The sequence below is a fragment of the Falco cherrug genome, chromosome 1, assembly GCF_023634085.1.
Source record: "Falco cherrug isolate bFalChe1 chromosome 1, bFalChe1.pri, whole genome shotgun sequence".
NCBI lineage: Eukaryota > Metazoa > Chordata > Aves > Falconiformes > Falconidae > Falco > Falco cherrug.
Genome location: NC_073697.1, coordinates 18,408,012 through 18,431,868, shown reverse-complemented (window position 1 = coordinate 18,431,868; position 23,857 = coordinate 18,408,012). Strand labels below are relative to the sequence as shown.

The following is a 23,857-nucleotide window of genomic DNA, read 5'->3' as shown; positions in this document are numbered from 1 at the left end:
GTACGTTCTTGGCCAGCAGTACAATTTCTGGAAGTACATCATCTGGAAGAAGGTGGTGAAACAAGTTCTTTTTTCACTGCTTACTTCCTTCACTGTCTCAGCTCTTGTAGGTGCTTCTTGCCAGTAGCTTGCTTCTCAGCTTGCTGTAGCAGGTAAGAGCTTATATGTGCATCCTGTACAATCATACATTGCCTAGTTATGTCGACCTTTGAGATGAGCCCAAAAATGCTTTACTGGCTTGATGCACTGTGAATAGAGAATGGAATTTTAATTATTTGTTATTATTAGTTTGGCATCACCATTTTTTACATCTCAGTTCAGTGTGGAAGTCAAAACAAAGCAGGCTGCAAATCACCTCCTCAGGTGTTTGTGTACAGGCACAGCAGGGGCAAAGTGTATACACTATACATCGCTTTTTAAAAAAATCATAAAATATATATGGTACTGAAGTCACTGCATGGCCATTGCATGTGAAGGTATTTCCTTGTATTATTCCCTATGGTGAGTGAACATAATGAACCTCTCAGGTGTTTTGCACGCAGATATGCATTACAATTTCATCAATTGCTGGCTGAAATTACTTTGTGAAACATAGGCAGCCATGCACAACATTTCCCCCCCTTTTTCCAAGGGAAGGACGCCACCTCAGCGCCCCTGCCAGCAGCTTCAGCTCTGTCCTTCCACTCAGGCAACGGCACCTGAACCTGCCCCCGGGGTTCCGCCATTTTGGGAGGGCAACTGAACCTGCCCCCGGGGTTCCGCCATTTTGGGAGGGACAAGGCCTGAAGAGAGCCCAGCCCCCAGTGCCTTTTTGGAGGTTTGCAGGGTGTGATGTCTTGTCGAGTTCAGCAACAGCACAGGTGTGATAGGTGAGGAGGGAAGGGAGGAGGTGCTGGGCTTTAACCTTTACAATCTGGTGTGGGTTGTTGGGTTTTTTTCCCTTGCTAACCACCCTATATAGAAAGCAACTTGAAGTAGCACTCGTATTATATTGACTTTTAGCATTTTAGTACCTGGCGTGAAGATCCAAGCCTGTCAGAAAACGGCGCCTGAGGCGGTGGCAGAGGCAGCAGCTGCCCGCCGTGGCGGCGGGAGCGCGGAGCCGCCCTCGGCGTGGGAGAGGCGGCGCCACCGGGTTGTCAGGCAGGTCAGGTGTAGTTCTGGGTTTTTGGTAGATTATCTCAAATCCCTTCCCCCCCCCCGACTGTTTCAAAGAGCAAATTTATGTGTTTGTATCACATATTAAAGTAGATTGATCATAGAATCACAGAATGGTCAGGGCTGGAAAGGACCTGTGGAGATCATCTAGTCCAACCCCCTGCTAAAGCAGGCTCACCTACAGCAGGTTGCACAGAATTCTCTCCAGGCGGGTTTTGAGCGTCTCCAGAGAAGGATACTCCACAGCCTCTCTGGGCAGCTTGTGCCAGGGCTCTGCCACCCTCAGCGTAGTTTTTCCTCATACTCAGGTGAACCTCCTGTGTTGCAGTTTGTGCCCGCTGCCCCTTGTCCTGTCACAGGGCACCACTGAAAAGAGCCGGGCCCCATCCTCTTGGCACTCGCCCTTAAGATATCTGTAGACACCGGTAAGATCCCCTCTCAGTCTCCACCAGGCTAAACAGGCCCAGCTCCCTCAGCCTTTCCTCATAAAGGAGCTGCTCCAGCCCCTCACCCCCTCTGTAGCCCTCCGCTGGCCCCTCCCCAGCAGTTCCCTGTCTGTCTCGAACGGGGAGCCCAGCACTGGGTACAGCGCTCCAGCTGCGGCCTCCCCAGGGCAGAGCAGAGGGGGAGGGTCACCTCCCTCCACCTGCCGGCCGCTCTTCTCCTCATGCCCCCCAGCATCCCGTTGGCCGCCTTGGCCACCAGGGCTCACAGCTGGCTCGTGGGCAACTTGCTGTCTCCCAGCTCCTTCTCCACAGAGCTGCCTCCCAGCAGGCCAGCCCCAGCCTGCACTGGTGCCTGGGGCTGTTCCTCCCCGGGTGCAGGACCTTACACCTGCCTTTACTGAACTTTCCACCTCTCTGGGTCTCGCTGAATGGCAGCGCAGCCTTCTGGGGTATCAGCCATTCCTCTCAATTTTGTATCACGGGCAAACTCGCTGAGGGGACACTGTCCCTTCACCCAGGTCACCGGTGAATAAGCTGAACGGGACTGGGCCCAGCACTGAGCCCTGGGGAACAGGGTGAGCAGCCGCCTGGCTACAGCCCTCCAGCTGGGCTCTGCGCTGCTGGTCACAGCCCTCTGAGCTCTGCCATCAGCCACTTCTCAGCCCACCTCGCTGTCCGCTCCTCTAATCCACACAGCTTAAGTTTATATATGAAGATGTTGTGAGATACATCCCATGGTGCTTCTCTGGCATGCTAATTGTATTTGTATCATGCCTCACAGTTACAATAAAAGCACATTGGTTTGTGTTTTGGGGGTTTTTTTGTTTGTTTTTTTTTTTTTTTAAATACTCTAAAGTTCTCTATTTCAAGCAAGTTTTACGGTGCTATGAAAATATGCATGTGTAGATTTGCCAGTGTGGTACAGGCAATTGAGACCATGGCAAACCCATAGCCTGAGTTAGCTGGGAGTCTTTGAGAAAGAGCATATTTTCTCTCCCTCCCCCACCCCATATTACATCAGATACTTCTGAGAGTTTTCACTAATTTTTCGTGTTCGTACTGTCATGTTAAGCCAAACAGTTGTGGTTGTGAAGTCGAGAAAACATTTGCATTTCAGAGAGCTTGTCAGTTAATACTGGATATACAACAGATTTGCGGTTGTCTTTTTGTTATGGCCAGTTTCTTAGGTAAAAAACAAATACTTGACTTTCTTAGGCACTGGCAGTACTGTGAACGAGGACTGTGGTTTTACCAAGTGTTACAAACACATGTAGAAACAGAACTGGCTATTAACTTTGTTTCTGCAGTAATATCTGATGGCATATCCTTTGAGTTCCTGTGCTCTCTGTGTGATGGATACCTACAAACAGAAATTTCTTAAATGTCTTTATGAATTCCTTGCTGTGTGCTCTTTTATACAGCATTGCAAAGGTAATGCAAACTTCACAGCATGCTTCAGCATGCACCTTTGTAGTGCCCTTCATTGTAGAGTGTAGCATATCTGTAAATGCCTGCAGTCTATTTATATTCCATTTTCAAGTGGTCGGTTTAATAGTTAGGCTAGATGCATAATTCCGAATTTTACCTAAACTGAAGGCCTGCTCTTTTAGCCCTCTGGGAACTTGGTGCAGCCTTTCATCAAGTTCCCCTAACTATGGCCATATCGATTTGTCCTAAGTATGACATATACGTATATATTCATAACTGTGAATATACTTTCAACTCCTGCAACTGTTTGAAAAATTATTATTTTTTGTATTCAGACCATCTTAGGAAAGGAAAAAGAACATTAAATGCTATTGATGCTTGGACATCAGGTAAAGGGTTAATAGAAAAGACTCTCAAGGGGGTGAAACTAAAGAAGACTAAAGAAACTAAAAAAGCTATGAACAGAGAAGATGTTAAGGATAACTTGAGGGCTATTGTTTCAAAGAACGTCTTCAGAATTTCTTAGTGATTAATTATTCTTTATTGTCGGCGCCGGGTGTACGGGGGATCCTTCCACCAATCGTACCCACCCAGAGGGGCAGATTATCTTATATTTATATAATGAAACAATGAATATTCCATTAACGCCTATACATATTCATCACCTGAACCCGCCTACCCTCGCTTCGTATGTTAATTAGCTTATCAGTCCTTCACGCTTGCGCAGATTCTTCCAAAAATTGTGGGCCGGGGTCTTTAGAATGTGGGCAGTGGTCTATGGGAGGAAGGCCGTAGGTCTTCCTCACGGTGTACTTTTCACCTTAGGTCTCAAAAGTGATGAGTTGGCAGACTTGTAGAAATCTTTCCCGGGGTTTTTACAATACTCCTTGTTAATTTGACTCAAGGCCATCCTGCTGTCCCGTTATCTCCTTGGTAGGGCAGCTTGCTTTGCAGATAGGGAGGACAGCTCCCCTTTCAGAGATTTGCAACTTTCTTGCCAGAACAGTCTATATGATCTTTCAGACATTTTAACCCCTTTGTTGCTATACAATTACAAGCTTATTTATGCATTAAAATGAATATTGATTTATGAGTACAAACTTGACCATATTATTTACAACTTATTCACATCATTCCCCCCTTTTTCTCGATACAAGCAAATTCTTTTGCATTATATATATTTTCTCATGTTTATGCACCAGAACATGCACCTAAACACTACGCATGCATATACACCAAACACTGTAAAAACTACTAACATAGTAAAAATCTGTTTTATCCATCGTAGGTCAGGCAGCCAGGAGGTTAACTTGTTCCATATTCCCTCAAAGCTCCAAGAGAGATCATCCTTTGTAATCTCATGTAATATTCTGGTTTGTTCCCAAATCTTTTCTAAATCCAAAGTTACTCTCTTGTCGTTGTTTATGTATGTGCAACAACTTGTATTTATTAGTGTGCACACTCCTCCTTCTTTGCTAAGTAGCATATCAAGTGCCAGTCTATTTTGTAAGGTCATTCTTGAAATGCTTTTAATTTCCTCTTGTTGTGCCTGTATGGCATCAGTAGTAAAGTTCATGGCAATTTCCATAGTAGCAGAGAGGTTTACTAAAGCTTTTTCTAATTCACTTACTCCCAACCATGGAAAAAACCAACGAGCAAAACTATGAAAGGCAGTAGGTCTCTGTATAAGAGGATTTGTACTTTCTCGTCTAATCCTTTTAATATATGATCTAATTAGTCCTTGTGTCAGATTATGAACTATGAAGATGTGCGGAACAACAGGCCCTACAGCACATTCACCCTGCCAGCCCAAGGGTAAAACCTTTCGGGCTTTGTCTCCGCATATCCAGTACCATCCAGTCCCTGAGGGAGTGGGCCATCCCTTAGGAGTAGTATTGTTTTTCCTCCTGGTCTGGTTTTTATTCCAAAGATTTGCCCCTCCATATTTCCAATAGGATGTACAATTGGGGTACCTGCCTATGAAGACTGTTTTCCCGCATCTTTTATCGGTCGAATTGCCTCCTGTTTCAGGTTCGGTCTTATTCAAGGAGCACCTTTGGACACACGGGACACCTCTACTAGAGTTCAAAGGAGCATTGATATCCAGTGACCAAGACAATTCCTTAACTTCTAATTGGGTGTACTCTGAAATAGTCATTTTTGAAAAAGCCGCATGTATTTCGGAATCATTCGGAAATGCACTACCTATCAGGGGAAATCCCCGACCTGCATTTTCAGGCATTTGAGTACAAATCCAGCAAGAGGTTAGGTTGAAATTCTGAACAATATTCCTTAGTAATTGTAAATACATATTCTGGTCCCATGCATTGACATTCCCTATCCACAACCCGGATATCAAGGTAATTATTGTCCATCCTTTCGACACAACCGTAACTTTAGAGGTTCCATTTGCGTAGCTTCCCATCGTGAACCTGGAGCTTTTTTACTCTCGAGTAGTGGATCCAAGCGACTTGTTCCTTAATCTTGATAGCAGTATGAGTTGTCAACAGTACTTGATGCGGTCCACTCCATTTTTCCTCCAAAGGTTGCCCTGAAAAAGTCTTTATATATACATAGTCACCTGGTTTGAAAGAATGAACTGGTTGATCTAATCCTCTGGCCCTGGTTCCTAGAACGTGCTTTTGTACCTTACTCAGTTGTTTCTGTAGTTCAGATACATAATTATATAAGTATTCTGATCCTAGCTGTGTTAAGTTTTCTCCGCTAAACAAAAATTGATAAGGCCTTCCATACAAAATCTCAAAGGGGCTTAAATTTTCTCTCACTCTTGGTTTAACTCTGATTCTTAATAATGCTAACGGGAGAGATTGTGGCCATGTCAGATTAGCTTCTTGTCCTATTTTAGCTATTTGTTGTTTAATTAAATGATTCATTTTTTCTACCTGTCCACTTGCCTGTGGCCTATAAGGAGTATGTAATTGCCAGTCTATCCTGAGAATTCTGCTTATTTGCCGTACTATTTGTGCACAGAAATGAGAACCCCTGTCAGAAGACATTGCGGCTGGGATCCCAAAACGTGGGATTATCTCGTTTGTCAGAACCTTAACCACCTCTCTTGCTTTATTCGTTCGACAGGGAAAGGCCTCGGGCCATCCTGAGAAGGTATCAGTTAATACTAATAAATACCGATACCCCCCTTTTCTAGGAAGTTCTGAGAAATCAATTTGCCATTGTTCTCCGGGATAGTTTCCTTTACCAATTATCCCAAACCTCACTTTATTTTGAGTATTGGGGTTATTGTGTAGACAAACGCTGCATTGTTGAGTTACCTGTTTTACGGTAGTATACAAATTTCGCCCTACCATTATCCGACTCAAACTCTGATATAGAGTATCAGCACCCCAGTGCGTCCTATTGTGTTCTGTAAAAACTATAGACCAAATTAAGTTGGAGGGTATTATTACACGGTTGTCTTTCAGATATACCCATCCATTTACCCCTTTTTTACCTTTCAGATCCTCAATTAATTTTAAATCTTCCTTCGTATAACTCGGCTTTTGACTTACATCTATAGTTTGGATTTTACTGTCTGGTATTAAGGACAACGCTTTTGTGTCAGCTGAGTCAGCCACTCGTTTGGCCTCTTGGTCTGCTAATCGGTTTCCTATTTCAAATTCAGCATTCCCTCTCTGGTGTCCCCGACAATGCATAATAGCCACTTTTTCTGGTTGCTTTACAGCTTCTAATAATTGTAAAATTTCTTCTGCATGCTTTATCTGTCTTCCTTGAGCAGTTAACAGTCCTCGTTCCTTCCAGATTGCTCCATGAGCATGCACCACACCGAATGCATATTTGGAATCTGTCCAAATATTTATCTTCTTCCCCGCCGCTAGCTCTAATGCTCGTGTCAGAGCAATTATCTCTGCTTTCTGGGCAGACGTCCCAGGGGGCAATGGTTTAGACTCAATTACCTGTTTGGTGGTGGTAACGGCATACCCTGCTTTACGTTGTCCTTGCTTCACGAAGCTGCTTCCATCAGTGTACCAAGATTCGTCGGCATCCTCTAAAGGTTCTTCTTTAAGATCTGGTCGGCTCGAATACACAGTTTCCATTGTCTCTATACAGTCATGGACCACCGGTTCATCCAGAGTTCCGCTGAGAAAAGAAGCTGGATTCACAACATTAGTGACAACAATCTCCACGTCATCTTGTTCCACTAATATTGCCTGGTACTTTAAGAATCTCTGCGGTGAAAGCCAGTGGTTTCCTTTCTGTTCCAAAACTGCTGAGACTGTATGGGAGACTAGCACTGTCATCTTCTGTCCCATCGTAAACTTTCGGGCCTCCTGTATGTTAATAACTACTGCAGCAACAGCCCGTAGACATCCAGGCCATCCTTTGCTTACTTCATCTAATTGTTTGGAGAAGTAAGCTACTGCCCGCTTATAGGGACCCAATTTCTGTGCTAGTACTCCTAAGGCTATCCCTTGTCTTTCATAGGAAAACAGGAAAAAAGGTTTCGAAAGATCCGGTAACCCCAAGGCTGGAGCTTTCATTAATTCCTGCTTTAACTGCCTAAAAGCCTTCTGTGCTTCTCCAGTCCAAACCAATTTGGATTGATCCTTCTTAACCATCTCATACAGAGGCTTCACTATCAGTCCATAATTATAGATCCAAAGACGACACCAACCTGTCATTCCCAGAAAAGTCCGCAGTTCCTTTACCGTTCGCGGTTCCGGTGTCCGACAAATGGTTTCTTTACGTTCTGTTCCCAGCTCTCGTTGTCCTCCCGAGACCTCGAATCCCAGATAAATCACTCGTTGCTGGACCAGTTGGGCTTTCTGTTGAGAAACTCGATATCCATTTAGTCCCAGAAAATTAAGCAGGCTTATCGTCCATTGGACACAGCCCTCTCTTGTCTCAGTAGCTATTAAGAGATCGTCTACGTATTGTAATAAGGTTCCTTCAGAGTCTGGGGTCGACCAGGACTCAAGCTCCTTAGCTAATTGATTCCCAAAGATAGTCGGGCTATTTTTAAATCCCTGGGGTAAAACTGTCCAGGTAAGCTGCGTTTTTCTCCCCGAATCAGGGTTTTCCCATTCAAAGGCAAATAACTTCTGACTTTCCTTGGCTAGGGCCAGACAGAAAAAGGCGTCCTTCAAATCCAGTACAGTAAACCAAACTTGACTGCTTTTTAGTTTAGTCAATAGAGTGTATGGATTGGCCACTACTGGATGTATATCCTCAGTGATTTTATTTATGGCCCTTAAATCCTGAACTAGCCTATAACTCTTTCCATCTGCCTTTTTGATTGGTAATATGGGCGTGTTATATTCTGATTCACACTCAATTAGTAGCCCATATTGTAAAAATCTGTCAATTATTTCTTTAATTCCCCTCCTATCCTCTATCCTTAGAGGATATTGTTTAACCTTCACAGGCTCTTTCCCCAATTTCAACCTTACAGTTATTGGAGTCACATTCTTGGCTTTTCCAGGAATTTCGGTAGCCCAGACTCCTGGGTACACTTGATCTGCAATTTCCGGAGGCACTTCACTTCTAAGATTAGTTTGTATCAATGCTAAGCTTAGTACATTTATTAACTGTTCTTCCCTTATTCTTAGCCTCATTTTTCCTTTCTCAAAAACTATTTCTGCTTCTAATTGTTCTAATAAATCCCGACCCAATAGTGATTTTGGTGACCCCGGTAAGTACAAGAACTTATGTATTCCCACCTGTTTCCCTAATTTATACTTTAGCGGTTTTAGGAAAAAGGCTTTTTGTTGTTGGCCCGTAGCCCCCACTACAGTCACAAAGTCTTTATCTTCTGGCATTAGCTTTTGATTTAACACCAAATAGGAAGCACCTGTGTCTATTAAAAATTCCATTTCTTGTCCCGAGTTCCCTAGCTCTATTTTAACCAGAGGATCTGCTAGGGTAGATTCTCCTGGTCGACTTCATTGATCCGATGAAACATTTGCTATCATGTTTCGAGCTCCCCCTCGCTTTGGACACTCCCCTTTCCAATGGCCTACCTCTTTACAATAGGCACACTGATCTGATCTTAGAGGTGGTTGCTGGGTCCTTATTCGTTTCCCATCTCCCCTATTTTTAACTCGAAAAGTTGGTCCCTGATTATTTAATGCAGCTACTGTTGCTGCTGCAATAGTCTGTCCCAGTTTCTGTCTTTCCTCCCCTTCCCGGTTTCTAAACACTCTCCATGCTTCCTCTACCAGTTTTTCTAAGTCTCTCATGTCTGCCCCTTGTAATTTTTGGAGTTTTTTCCTTATGTCTTCTGTTGATTGTCCCAGAAACAATGAAATCAATTGTAATTTACCCCCTTCTGAGGACGGATCTATCGTTGTAAATTTTTGCATAGCTGTTCTTAAACGTTCCAAAAATTCTGTGGGGGTTTCAGACGGTCCTTGTTTTATAGTGTACAACCTGGACCAATTTACAGATTTGGGAATAGCATTTTCCAGGGCAATTCTTATCCATTCCTGATACCTTTTTAGTAATCTATAATCGTTACCATCATTATAGTCCCAATCGGGGTCTGCTCTCGGGACATGTACTTCCACAGTTCCGGGCAGAACCCCTGAAGCTATTTGCACTTGCACATGCGTCCGGGCTGTTTTTATTACCAATTGCTTCTCTGTTTCCGGCAGAGCTGCTAACATTATTTCTATGTCTTTCCAATCCGGATCTAAATTTTTCATAATTAATTCGAACCTGTTAGCCACCTCCTCCGGGTCATCCCTATAACCTTTTACAGCTTCCTTCCACGAATCTAATTCACTAGTGGTAAAAGGAATTTTAATTCTAACCGGTCCATTAGTCCCCACAGCTTGTCGCAGAGGGGCTTGCATCACCGGTCCCGACTGGTTACTTATTCCTGCCTTACTCCTTATACGTGCAGTAATCGGGGTAAACCCTTTTGAATTCTTACAGTCCTCGCCCCCCTCATCCACAGACTTCTCCGTCCGGATACTTTCCATATTCGATAGGGGTGGAACATAATCCTCCATCCTACTTTCTCCCTCCTCTGGCTCCCCTAACTTTAGACATCTCTGACCAATACTACATGCAGAGCAACACCTCTTCAACTTTCCTTTCCCATCTTTTCTCATGTCCCTTTCCATTGCTAATATTAAGGGATCCTGTGGAGCTAGATTAATTCCACACCCTTTTTGCCACTCTGGATGATTTCTCAGGGTAAAAAACATATCTGCATACATTACTTCATCCCATTTTCCTTCTCTTCGCAAAAATAGCATTAACTGCAACAAGGTATTATAATTTATAGTTCCGTTAAGTGGCCATTTCTCACCATCTTCCAGCTTATACAACGGCCACCACTGATTGCAGTACTTTATCAATGTTTTCTTATTCACACTTCCACCAGCAGACCCTCCAATAACCCTCCAGTGACTCAGAACACATCCTAACGGGCTTTTCTTTAAAATCCCACCACTCTGCTTTCCTCCCATTTTTCCAGCTTACACTCACAGAACACACTTATCACTTACAGAATTACTACTTACAAAATGCAACACGCAGGTATCTTTCTACAGCAACACCAAGAGCTCACTATTATTATCAAAATATAGCCGAAATCACAGTAACAATTATCAAAGTCAAATTCCACATTCCATAAATCCGGTAACCAAAATAAGCAACACTGCAGCAAATAAGCTTTATAAGCAAACTTGCCAGATTCCAGATGGCAATTAAATGTTGATAAAACCCAAACAAAACCAGAAGTATACTTAGGGTGCCAGCCACAGAAGTATACCTGAGTTTTCCAGACCAGATGTATACCCGAGAAACTAGTTCCCAAGCATACCCAGATGTATACCTGAGAAACTAGTTCCCAAGCATACCCAGATGTATACCTGAGAAACTAGTTCCCAAGCATACCCAGATGTATACCTGAGAAACTAGTTCCCAAGCATACCCAGCAGTTACCCTGCGGAAATCAATTTTCTCGTCTTACGGGTAACCCCAGATTACCGGTAATACCAGAATACAGCAATAAAGAGTATTATCACTTACAGAAGATGGGATTCTTGTCTGCCTCCGCAGTGATCCGATGAGTTGGGGAGTCCCTCCGGGAAAATCCCCGGGGGTACCCAAGGGAGTCCACTTCCCAGCGGGTCCTACGGTCAGGCAGAGAGCCGTCCCATCTGGGGTGCCAGATTGTTTCAAAGAACGTCTTCAGAATTTCTTAGTGATTAATTATTCTTTATTGTCGGCGCCGGGTGTACGGGGGATCCTTCCACCAATCGTACCCACCCAGAGGGGCAGATTATCTTATATTTATATAATGAAACAATGAATATTCCATTAACGCCTATACATATTCATCACCTGAACCCGCCTACCCTCGCTTCGTATGTTAATTAGCTTATCAGTCCTTCACGCTTGCGCAGATTCTTCCAAAAATTGTGGGCCGGGGTCTTTAGAATGTGGGCAGTGGTCTATGGGAGGAAGGCCGTAGGTCTTCCTCACGGTGTACTTTTCACCTTAGGTCTCAAAAGTGATGAGTTGGCAGACTTGTAGAAATCTTTCCCGGGGTTTTTACAATACTCCTTGTTAATTTGACTCAAGGCCATCCTGCTGTCCCGTTATCTCCTTGGTAGGGCAGCTTGCTTTGCAGATAGGGAGGACAGCTCCCCTTTCAGAGATTTGCAACTTTCTTGCCAGAACAGTCTATATGATCTTTCAGACATTTTAACCCCTTTGTTGCTATACAATTACAAGCTTATTTATGCATTAAAATGAATATTGATTTAGGAGTACAAACTTGACCATATTATTTACAACTTATTCACATCACTATACTACACAAGAATGAGTTGCTTTCTGAAGCCATTTAAGGAAATAAAATGTCTGGGAGAGTGTGCTACTGAGATCCTCTTCTATCAATTTGTTCTCAAAATCTGCTCGCATGATGTTGCGTTTCTGCGTCATACCGCCTTTCAAGGGGAGCATCAAGTTGCTTTCTTTGGGGCATTGTGAGTTCAGGCTAGCTGTAAAGCATTTCATTTTGCCTTCTCTTACAGACAGATTTTTGTACTCTTTGTCTGTATGCCTTCCACAATCAAATCACATTCCTGATTATATAAAAGATAAATTACTTCCTGGTTTTGAATTTTTTTAGGAGTGGTTTGTTCTTCCTTTGGCAAATTTTTATGTTTTCTGTTTGTGGAATTTTTTTGTTTGATGCTTCCAGAGTCCCAATGCATTCTAATAACGGTAGGTATCCACTGCTGTCTATTTTATATGGAGAAGGCTGTTATAAACATTTTCATGAGTCTTATTTCAACTGTTTGAGTGAAGCATTTCTCCTTGGAATTAGTAAGATTTATTGTTGTTTAATCTTCCCTCAAAAAAATGTTTTCTTACATCTGGAGTGTTTATTCTAAACAATCTGAAGTCATTTGTTTTACTGAAAGAACACCCGCAATGTGTTTCAAGGTGTTTGACATGAAAACCCACTGAAACCTATGAGTCTGACAACCCGTGACGTTTTTTTTTTTTAAAGTATACTCAGTATATATATGAAAATCCTGTTTCCTTAAAGGTTTCTAATGATATCATCAGTGTTATTTTGAAAAGAATTCTTTCTGTTCGTATTTGTTGGAGGTAATTTAAATGATAGTTTAAGTGAACACCAGACTAAAGCCTTTTTTTCCCTCCTCTTAACTTGTCTCCATATAAAATGAGTTAGGTGGTTCTAATTGAAGCCAGAATACTCATTCATATATATATATATATGTATACGGTTTTTGAAACAGATATTCTTGTTCTTATTTCACAGAAAGTCTCATGAGGGTAATAAAAACCTGAAGGAAACAGTCATCATTATCTAATTCCTGTTGAACAAAATTTGTCTAATTTTCAAAGGCTTGGTTTATGTTCTCATTTCAAACTATTAAAGTCAGTAGCTGAATTTCATGCGTATGTCTCTGAAAATGAAGGCTTGGTGTTGTGTAACCTCCCAGATTCAGAGTCATGGTTTTGCATTTTAAACAATCTGAACCTGTTGTTTCCCTATGAAGCTGTCAGACATGAACTCTGTTCAGTCTCAGCATTTGTTTCTGCAGTAGTCGTATGTTTGCTTCAGCCTGTGGTCACGTTTTCCCAGACTGGCTTTAATGGTTCGTATTCAAAATAAACGTTGTTGGGGTTTTTTTCAGACTCTGTCAGTTATACATAAGGAGAGCAGCTGTCTGTAGTTGTTTTGCCTTCAACTAGCATTTTCAGGACTTCCACAGGGAAAGCTAATATCTGATGGGATTTGTGTTGGTTTTGGCTAAGATAGAGTTGATCTTCTTTATAGTAGCTATGAAGAAGTATGGGGCTGTGTTTTGGATTTGTGCTGAAAACAGTGTTGGCAGAGCAGAGATGTTTCCGTTATTGCTGAGCAGTGCTTATGCAGAATCAAGGCCTTTTCTGCTTCTCACCCCACCCCACCAGTGAGTAGGCTGGGGATGCACAAGAATCTGACAGGGGAGAGAGCCAGGACATCTGGCCTCGACTGACCAAAGTGACATTCCATACTGTGTGATGTCATGTTCAGCATCTAAAGCTGGAGGAGCAAGGAGAAAGAGAGGGATGTTCAAAGTTACAGTGTTTGTCTTCCCAAGTAATTGTTACGCGTGATGGAGCCCTGCTTTCCTGCAGATGGCTGAACACCTGCCTGCCGATGGGAAGTGGTGAATCAATTCCTTGTTTTCCTTTGCTTGTGTGCGTGCCTTTTTGCTTTACCTGTATCCCAACTCATGAATTTTCCCACTTTCGCTCTTCTGATTCTCTCCTCCATCCCACCAGGGGGAGTGAGCGAGTGGCTGTGTGAGGCTTAGCTGCCAGCAGGGGTTAAACCACAACAATCGGTTTTTTGGCACCCGACGTGGGATTTGAAGGGTTTGAAATAACAACAGGTTTGATTTGGTATGTGCTAGATCGAATTTATAGCTGTTATTGCTGTTTAGCTATTAATCAATAGGCTTCTGTGCTCGCCACAGGGCTTGCTTGCCTTTCTGTGTATTAGTCTAGTCCTCGTTAGTGGCTGCTTTTCACTTTTTGCTGCTTGCTGTACTGCTTATCATCTTACTCTGCTGTGCCTGGGAACATTTTGGTAACAGAAATGGCAATGCACCTGGGCTGGCAGATGGCCAGGGCATCGCTGCCGTTTCTGTACTGCTGTACTGGATTGGCTGGAACTCCAGTGTGAACTCAAAGGGACTGTGGATGAGTCCATTCAGGAGCAGGACACCCTGAAGCATCTGTGGCTGTGGATAAGTTCACACTGACGAAGGCACATCTTGAAGCCCCTGTGGCTGTGGTTATGTCTGTGCCACAGCAGGTTTACCTTTGAAGGGACTGTGGCCCAAGGATTCCACACTGGAGAAGATACACCTTGAAGCTTCTGTGGCTGTGGATAAGTTCATGCTGTAGCAGGTACGCCTTGAAGCGTCAATGGCTGTGCATGAGGTCTTGCTGGACCACCTCAAAGTGTGTGGCCACGGATAAGCCCATGACAGAGCAGATACACCCCTGGAGGGACTGCAGCCATGGGTAAGGCCATGTTAGACCAGGCTTACTTCTGAAGACATTGTGGTCTATGGATAAGGCTGTGCTGGAACAGGTGCACCTCGAGGCAACTGTGGCTCTGGATAAGTCTATGGTGCAGCAGGCATACCCCTGAAGAGACTGTGGCTCATAGATAAGGCTGCACTTGGAACATGTACAACCCTAAGGGGCTGCAGTCTGTAGGTTAGCCCAAGCCAGAGCAGGGGCAAGGAGAGGAGTTCATTGCAGTGTTAAACCCTGTAACCTGGCCTAAAGGGACCAGAGGTGCAGATTGTAATGGAAGTACCTTTAAACTGTTGTAACGCATGGTTTGAGTTGCATGTTGTAGGAATTAGTATAGAAGGAATCACCCGAACCAATGGAGGATAAGCCTTACAAGAAACAGTGCTGCTAGTGCAGCCGCCACCTGACCTGAGCTGGCTTTAGTGTCCAGTACCTCCTCACAACCCACCACCTCTCCTGTCCCGAGTGACCACCATAACAGATGTAGCCCAAAGTCATGGACTAAATTAACTCAGTGGACATTTGTGGACCTTTTACAGGGGTGGCCCATAGACTAGGGGAATTATATCCATGTATTATATCAAAGGATGGGAATGGAGGGTGCTGGTTAATGAGGATGTGTTTGATAGTGTGGGATGTGAGCATGATATAAGTGGTATGGAGTAAGGGCTGGAGAATGTGCTGGTTTTGGCTGAGGTAGAGTTAATTTTCTTCATAGTAGCTAGTGTGGGGCGATGTTTGGGATTTGTGCTGAAAACAGTGTTGATAATTCAGGGGTATTTTTGTTATTGCTGAGCAATGCTTACAGAGTCAAGGCCTTTTCTGCTTCTCACCCCAACAGTCAGTAGGCTGCTTTTAAGATCTAGTCTATACGCTGAAGAGACACTATACTAAATAGTTATTTTTGACAGTGACTGACTGGAGATGAAATGGAGGTGCATCTTGAATGTAAACAGAGTTATCTTCTGTCAAAGAAGTAGACTTATTTCAGGAGATGTAGTTAAGCTGTGTCATTTAGGGGGTACTTCAGGTGCCAGAGATAGAAGGAATTTCATATTCAGAATTTTAAGGGGCTGTCCAGTTTTACTGAGAGGCAGATGTTAAAAACCCAGTATTTTCTGTAAAATGTTTCTGTTTGTGTGTTATGGCTTTTTAAATTAAATTGTTGTTTTAGAGGCAGTACAGCAGTTTAGGCAGCCATAATAATAGTATTTTGTTAGCCTGTGTAATTTACTGCAACATTGATATGCTATAGCATTACTATTATTCTGAGATTAGTTTCTTTTTAATTGTGTTGCTATCATCCTTGAATTTTCAGGTTTCTAGCCCACTTACTAGTTTCCTTAAATGGTTTTGGGAGTCTCCATGTTTTGAAAGAAGTTTGTCTCATAATCTGCCTTTTTATCTTGCTCAGTAGCAATTCCAATGCATAAAGAGGAGATGCTTACAGCAAGGCATCGCAAACACAATTTAGTGGGTAATATGGTCAGAAATAACCTGTTAGTATGAGAAAACGATGAAAGAAGTATCCTGAAAACGATGACTGGGATATTCTGAAGTTTTGCTGCTTTGTGGTTGGCATAAAAATTTAACCAAGTATACTGATTCTTTGCATCAAGAAATAGAGACTTTTGGCTTAAAGGGTTACACTGTGAAACTATGATTTGTGTAACATAGTGTTTGTTTTCTCCTTTGTGACTGGTGCTGGTCTTTGTGAGCCTGTGTTTTGTTTTTACTTGGGGAAAAAAAAAGTGCTTCCTTGGGGAGTATTTTGGCTTTTATATCAAAGAGCAGAAAAGAATCAAGATAATCATGTATAAGTGAAATGCACCAAGAATCTTGCATCCCTGCTATTTGGGTTCTACTCTCTCTTTGGTTGTTACTCTTTTCAGGATAAAGTAACTTGGATCAAAGAGATTATTCTTTCAACAATATGTATTTGCCTTTTATCTGCATTACAAAATGAATGTGAATACTCAGCATCATTTCAGTAGTTACTTGTTTTCATTTACATTGCATATATTATGCACATTTCTCAGACAAAAATGCAGTCTGTAACACCAGGACACTTTGGTTTTGAGGCTGACCTCTGAAATGGGGTGGTTATGAATGTAGGGTTGGATACTCGTCTTTGATGATTTCGTGCTGGTACATCAGGGGCAGGTTGGTTCAGACCTTCCTCTTGAGGCTGTCAAAATCTGAAGTTATGTACTGGGGCTGAATGCAGTGACTCCCACGTCATCCATATGTGTTGAGATTTGACAGTGCTACGCCTTCACCCACCACAGACTGTTGTGTGAGGCATTCTGCTGCTCCTACAAGAATGCTGATTCATATATAGGTGGCTGTAAATCCCTTTGGCAAAAATGAATTTAAGCAGAGTTGAAAAAATGGCCCCTTGTTGATAATGCCTTTATTAAAAGTTTATCTTAACAATTCATTCACATAAATGGTGTTGAACATAAAGAATAAACCAAGAAAAAAGTGTTTGCTGTTCACACATGAAACAATGAATTTTAATTCAAAGTTCTCGGTAGATCTGGTTCTGTTGGCTGTACTCCCTGTTCCCCGTACAAGGCTTTTGCACTCAAAAAATGGAAATGGCAATGTGCCATATACCACATATTAAAATTGCACTGTTATAAAAGCAAGAGAAAAAGCATTTTGCAGTGCTTTCACTTACCATTCAGTGCCAGCTGGCAGTGTGGGATAGGAAAGGCTATTGGTTAGTCTTTTATTTTTGGTCTTGGTTGCTGAGTAATAAATAATAGGTCTATCTTTCCTGGCACCTTTTATACTAGGATCTTGAACTGTTTCAACTCTGCCTGTGGATGGGAAGGGCTTAATTAAATAAGCAGGTGTTGCAAAGCAGGCATGTATTACACTGGTTTTTTTTACAGGATTATGCTGATACGTGCCCAGGTGTTAATGCCAGTGAATCTGTCAAACACTGCTTGCAGTCTGTACCCCATTCTGTTGATCATAATCAAAACAAAAATAAAAATAAAGCCTCACTTGCTTTAGAAATGCAGACCCCGGCCTGTGTGAAGGGAGGGATTTTTTTTAAATAGCTCAAATTCTTTAAAACAGATGCTTTGATGCTTTCATCACATTGAAGAGCTGCCTGTGCAGCATCTTTCCATCTGAATTCTTCATGCTATCATAGCTGTAGGCTGTGATCATGATTGGGATTTTATTGCACTTACACAAACATCATAAGTGTTATTTCTTCTGTGAATGCCCCATCTAAGATCACCATTGATTTGGGTCAGGAAGAGACGATTTAAAGCCACCTCCCTCTGCATTGATTTGTTAAAATCTCGTTTTAACTATTGGTTTTTGTTATGTTTTGGTGTAGTTACTGACTTCTGTTAACTCTCCCCCATCCTCTCTTTTTGTCTGATTAATTTCCATAGCTGCTGTTCTTCTTGTGTTTCTTCTCTCATAGAAAGACAGCAAGTCTAAAATACTCTGCTGCAGCTTTTAAGATGGTAGCAGTGAAAAGCAATTTTATTTTACAAGGCACAGATTTGCATAACACTTGACAAATGGTCTGCCTAAGGGTTTGAAGTGTTACTGCTGAGTTCAGTGGGAGGCTTTTCATTGCTTTCAGCGTGTTCCAGAGCAGACCCTAAGTGCCTGGTACAAAGAGCAGTGGGATATGAAGGCATACATGGGCTCAAAGGTCTTACATAGCAAGAAGCAAGAGGTATGTGACAGTACAAAGGTGATGACAGCAGTAGTTCTAAGTCCTCTAATTTATCTATGTGACTTCAGAATGGTGATGCAGATTAATACCAGCTTGCTTCTGACATTTACAGTTACCACTGAAACATGCATATTTCCAGTTTGCAATCATACTCTGTATACTGATTTAGGTAACAAACAGTTTTGACTGTGGTAAGTCTAAGACCTGTAGCAGTGGTTTTCCTGATCTGCATGAGTGATAGGATTTTCCTGGCATGCCACCAGGGAAGACTGTGCTTTTGAAAGGCAGTATGGAAAAAAATACCTGATAAGGAGCACATGCATCTCTTTGTCAATCTTTCTACAGGTGTAGACAAACGTAGACTAAACTTTTTTTTGTAAGAGGCCACTGGGCTACCAGGCTGTGTACTTCCATTTCTGAGCCACGCAGTACTAGTATTTCCTTGCTTTTCTCTTTCATTGTGTAATATGTTTGTGTATATATACTGATTCATATAATATATATGTGTGTGTGTGTATATATATATATATGGCAAAAGAGCAGAGAAGTTTGAGAGTTTGTGGTGAAACTGCATTGTATTCCATGCTGCACTGAGATAAAAGGAGGTGGTCAGTGATGCAGGCTGGCTTAGACTTAAGGGAGAACTCCTTTTAATACCAAACGTAGTGGTGTTTATAACATGCTATGTAGGATCAAAGCCATCGGGGAGTATCTTGGAGATCTTGCGGTGCCACCAGGTGATTGTGGGCATCCAGCTCAAAGTGGATGTGCAGTCATAGCCGTTTTAGAACATTTGGGGGAAAATGGAAACCTGAAGTAGTATCTTCCTCTCTTCCTATAACTGGAAGCCAAATTACACCATATTCAGCTATAAAGAAACTTCTCTCTGAACTGTGTAGAGATCAGAAAAATTCTAAAGCATATGTATAATAAGATCACTGGAATATAAATATGGCTTAATAGTAATAGTCAATTCTTTGAAGTCCTGCTTGGGGCTATTGATAATTTGGAACCTGAAATAGGAATGATTATATCTTCAAACTATTTCACTGTAATATTTGCTGACTTGAGCATTGTTTTTCCATTTTGAGACTTGTGCAATGTGGGGAAAAAAAGACTTGTTCATGAAGAGTAGCTGAAATAAATTTTGTAGTAAATAGTAACATTGCCTCTGTGTTTACCTGTCTGGAAAATGAATGCCTGCAAATAATAAATATAGGTATTTCAAATAGAAATATTAAATTCTAAACATGGGTTTTCATAATTCTGTGGAAAGTGATCATAAAACTTGTATGACATCATCACATAAAAATAGGTTTTTTTCTAGCTTTATATACATTATTATTGTCTATGTAAAAAGGGCTGCTATATATATGTATGGATATGTGATAAAAAATGGATTATATCAGAAAATTTAGCCCTGTTTTCCCATGCATTTTCTGGGAAAGATGAAAAAACCCAATGATGATTATTGTTTATTTTTGTTTAGGTCTGTCTTTTCAAGAAGAGCTATGATTACATGCAGGAGATTTGGTGGCTGTACTTCACTGTGGTGTCATCTTTTCTGTAAAGATGTAAAAATGGCTGAACTAGTCCTGTGATAAGTTATTACTGGAAAAAAAACCAAAAAAGAATGTTAGGCATTACTGAAAAAAAAAAATAGCATCTCTGGCTAGAGAAATGCTAAATGTGGCATAAAGTGACTTATGGAATCTGCATTCCCAGGATTTTCATTTAGGCGTGGAGATTTCAGTCTTGCTAGGTTTTGTACTTTTGTGGCCTGGAAAGGACGGGAGAGTTATCCTGGTGACTTGAGAGATTTCTTGTGAACAAAACACCCTGTATAACTACTCTAAAATGGCATTCATTCAGCTGAACATGTCAGAATAGATCTAGCCTGTTAAACTTTCAAAATACTTTCAAGAAATCTAAACCAGGATGTTAACGGTTTAAATAAGGTAAATGGACAAGTGTTAGGTAGATAAAAGAAGCAAAATTAATCTTTTGTTAATTGTAAATAAAGTTAATCATTGGAGGGAAAGCTTGCCTTTGTTTATTTGTTGGTTCTGCTAGCCAAGGTTCTGATTGTTACTGTTTTACATCCAGAAATATTTGAACCATCCTCTTAGCTTGTCTAAAGTGAGCTGCTTCAATATTGCAGTCAGTGGGCTGATAGAAGCAAGCCTGTAGCTGTTGTTGGTGTATTTATTATTTGCAATAAACATTTCACTTAAAGGACTTCCTTTCATAATATTTAAAAAACAAAACAAAACCAAGCCCAATTTGCAAGAATAATTAAATGTAAAGGGTTTGCTTCTTTTAGAAGTAATGAAGTTGCTAAATGAAGCAAGCAACCAAAAAGCAAAAGAGAGGAAAATGTGAAAACACTAGAGAAAGGGGCTGTAGGGTGAAGGTCTGTGCATATGGGTTTTTAAATTTTTTTTTTATTGCAGTCAGACATAGCATATACCAATGTCTTCTAGGGCAAAAAGTAAATTATTTGGTAATATCTGCTAGCTGGTATAGTTCATAAAAACATAATAAAGCTAGAAAAATGGTATCCAAACTGGGGCTATTAGAAACAATCAGATGACTGACACCTAGCCTGCAAATGGGTTATACCTGTCTGAATAGGTTGGAGTAGGGTGGTACCCAGGGGGTAACACATATGTGGATGAGCCAGGAGAAGCCAATTTTCAGCAATGGGTAGTAGCAGTACACTTTTGAACCAGCCTAGTCTTGACCTGTGGAAAGCTGTATATAAACACTAGTGATGATACTGGGGAAGAGAGATTGCAACTTCCTCTTGCTGAAGAGCTTTTTAGCCTTACCCAATTTACCATGAAGACTAAAAGTCATCCAATAACTGAGAGCCACCCTTACAGCACCAGATTCATGGTATCATATATCTAATATTAGACTTATATTTTTGATAAATGATTCGTCTTCAGCTGTTAGGAGTTGAGCATGAAAAAAAATTATTCTCTGAGATATTGAGACTTATCTGTGTCTCGTCCCTCATCAAGGTGATCTCCATTTTGCTGTTAAGAGCAGCTGTGACAGAAGCAAGTGTTCATGAGCTGTATTTTTTTAATACATAAATCTGTAAAGTCTTATTGTTTCCTTGTCTTGGCACCTGCAATTCTATGCCCTTCTGTAGGTATCTGATGAGATAATCACCTACATCTGTCTTAAGTGTAGGGACTGAGAAATAGGGTAAAGCTGTAACTATTGTGAAGCTGAAAACATCTGTATCAGTTAAATTGGGCTCTTCATGAATGCAGCTGTGACTACTTCGTTTAGAAAAGGCAGCCAGAGAGATGTGTAGTGCCTGCCATCTTAGTGGCTCTGCAGTTTCAGCACAGGCCTGGGTTATTTTTGGTGCTTCAAAAACTGGTTCTGCTTGCTTAAACAGTTGTAGGAACAAACCAAGAATCCTCTATTTCCCCTCTTGAGAAACTGCACAAGTGAGTTATTTCTCCCTTTCTTTCTGTTTCTGACTTTGGATTTTGCTTTCACTTCTGCACAGTGAATCCAAGCCTGTCAATGCCTGGAAAAGTGTTTATGCCACGGAGCTATTATCTTAAAATGCTACTCTTTTTCCAGCTGTGCTACAAAAATAAACAGTGGTCCTTCTCTGGCCATTCGTAGAACAACTGTAGGCACCCAGGACTGTGAGAGGAGACCTGGACTGTCCATACTCTGGACAGAGCAAGGAGTTCAGATACAGTGTTTGCTCTGAAGATAACTAGCTGGTTGTCATCCTTCATGTCTTCTGCTTTGGATAAACTTGACTGAACACCTGTTTCCCCCAGACATTGTATGGGAAGCACTGGTACACAACTTTGAGATTTGCATTCCATCTAGGGATTTACAGGCCTGAAAGACAGATGTGTCAATGTGCCATTCCTAGGCATCTAGGTTTCTTACTGGACCCAATGATATCAAAAGATCTGTAGTATTGTCTGATTTTCGTGAAGTAATCTGGGGCAGCTTCCAAGTGGCTATTTAAGGCAGATATTCTGTTAAGTTCAGTACTCAGTGAAGGTTTTGTTGCATAGCATTTTGTCCATCTGTTCAGTGATGGTTGGTTTGGTTTTTTTTATGATAGGAAAGAAGCTAAAATTACTTTGGAATTTGTTCCTATTCCTTGTTGCTTGTTTAAGGAGGAAAGTGAAACTTCATGACTCTTAACAGGAATTTCATGGATAGGCATGCTTTCTTTTTCAGTTAACATCTGAAGGGTTAGGTTTTTTCCTCATGTCTTCTTTCCCAATCCTTTCAATACCAATTGAAAACAAAGGTTTTATTATAAACATTTTCTAGGTAACCAAAAAAATTAAAGGAATTGCTTGTATTTGGCAGCAATTTCCACATGTTGCTGCTGGCAGTAATGGTAACTCTTAACTTTTGTTTTTCCTGGTTTTTTAGGACAAAACCTTTGAACTTCTCATCTCATTTCCAAGAGTGTTCTGTGTTTTGAAAACATTTCCTCAGTAAGCAATGTAAACATGCAGATTATTAGATTATCTCTGAGATCTGTTAGTTTAAAAACATGGACAAAAAAATATTTCTATCTTAAAGGGGAAAAAAAGCTGCATAGATGCAGAAGTGGAGCAGCTTTGAACTTTGTAGAATAAATGTTAAGATTATACCTATATAAACACTCAAAAGACAGCCCAGCTTTTTTTGTGATTCAATTAATAAATATGCTTGCAATTTGAAATTATTAAAATTTATTTTTATTTAAGAGACCAGACTTTAAAAAAAAGATATGCAAGGTCTCTATAGTTTCTGTTTGTGCACAAAGGAATTCCAGCTGCTCCAGCTAGTAAGTCAGATTTATTGGGGGCCCATCTTAAATGCCTCTATGCAAACACATGTAGCATAGGAAATAAATAGGAGGAGTTAGACATGTGTACATGCTTGCTGCGCTGCAATCTTACTAGCATCACAGAGACTTGGTGGGATGACTCTTATGACTGGAGTGTTGGAATGGAAGGATACAGGCTCTTTAGGAAGGACAGGCAGGGGAAAAGAAGAGGGGATATCATCCTCTGTGTCAACAGCCAGCTGGAGTTCTGCCTGGGGATGGATGAGGAGCCAACTGAGAGCTTATGGGTCAGGATTAAAGGGAGGGCTGGGACAGGGACAGGTGGTGATGTTGTATTGGGGGTCTACTACAGGCCACCTGACCAGGAAGACTGAGCGGATGAGGCTTTTTATAGGCAGATAGGAGCAGCCTCATATTCAGAATCCCTGGTCCTTATGGGGCACTTCAACCACCCCAATATCTGTTGGAGGGACAACACAGCAGGGCACAGGCAATCCTGGAGGTTATTGGAATGCATTGGTGATAACTTCCTTCTCCAAGTGATAGAGGAGCCAATGAGGAGAGGTGCCATGCTGGACCTTGTTCTCACCAACAAGGAGGGCTGGTGGGGAATGTGAAGCTCAAGGGCAGCCTTGGCTGCAGTGGCCATGAAGTGGTGGAGCTCAGGATCCTCAGGGCAGCAAGGAGGGTGCACAGCAAGATCACTACTGTGGACTTTAG

General features: G+C 41.6%; 1 protein-coding gene across 1 annotated transcript; it reads right to left on the bottom strand.

Annotated features, from left to right (window-relative positions):
• Positions 1-5,425: 5,425 nt before the first annotated feature.
• LOC129737423 (uncharacterized) lies at positions 5,426-9,991 on the bottom strand. The gene is given in 2 exon segments (XM_055727604.1): positions 5,426-5,593; positions 6,965-9,991. Coding segments are annotated over 2 exon segments (3,192 nt in total). The 3' UTR covers positions 5,426-5,428.
• Between the last annotated feature and the right edge of the window lie 13,866 nt (positions 9,992-23,857).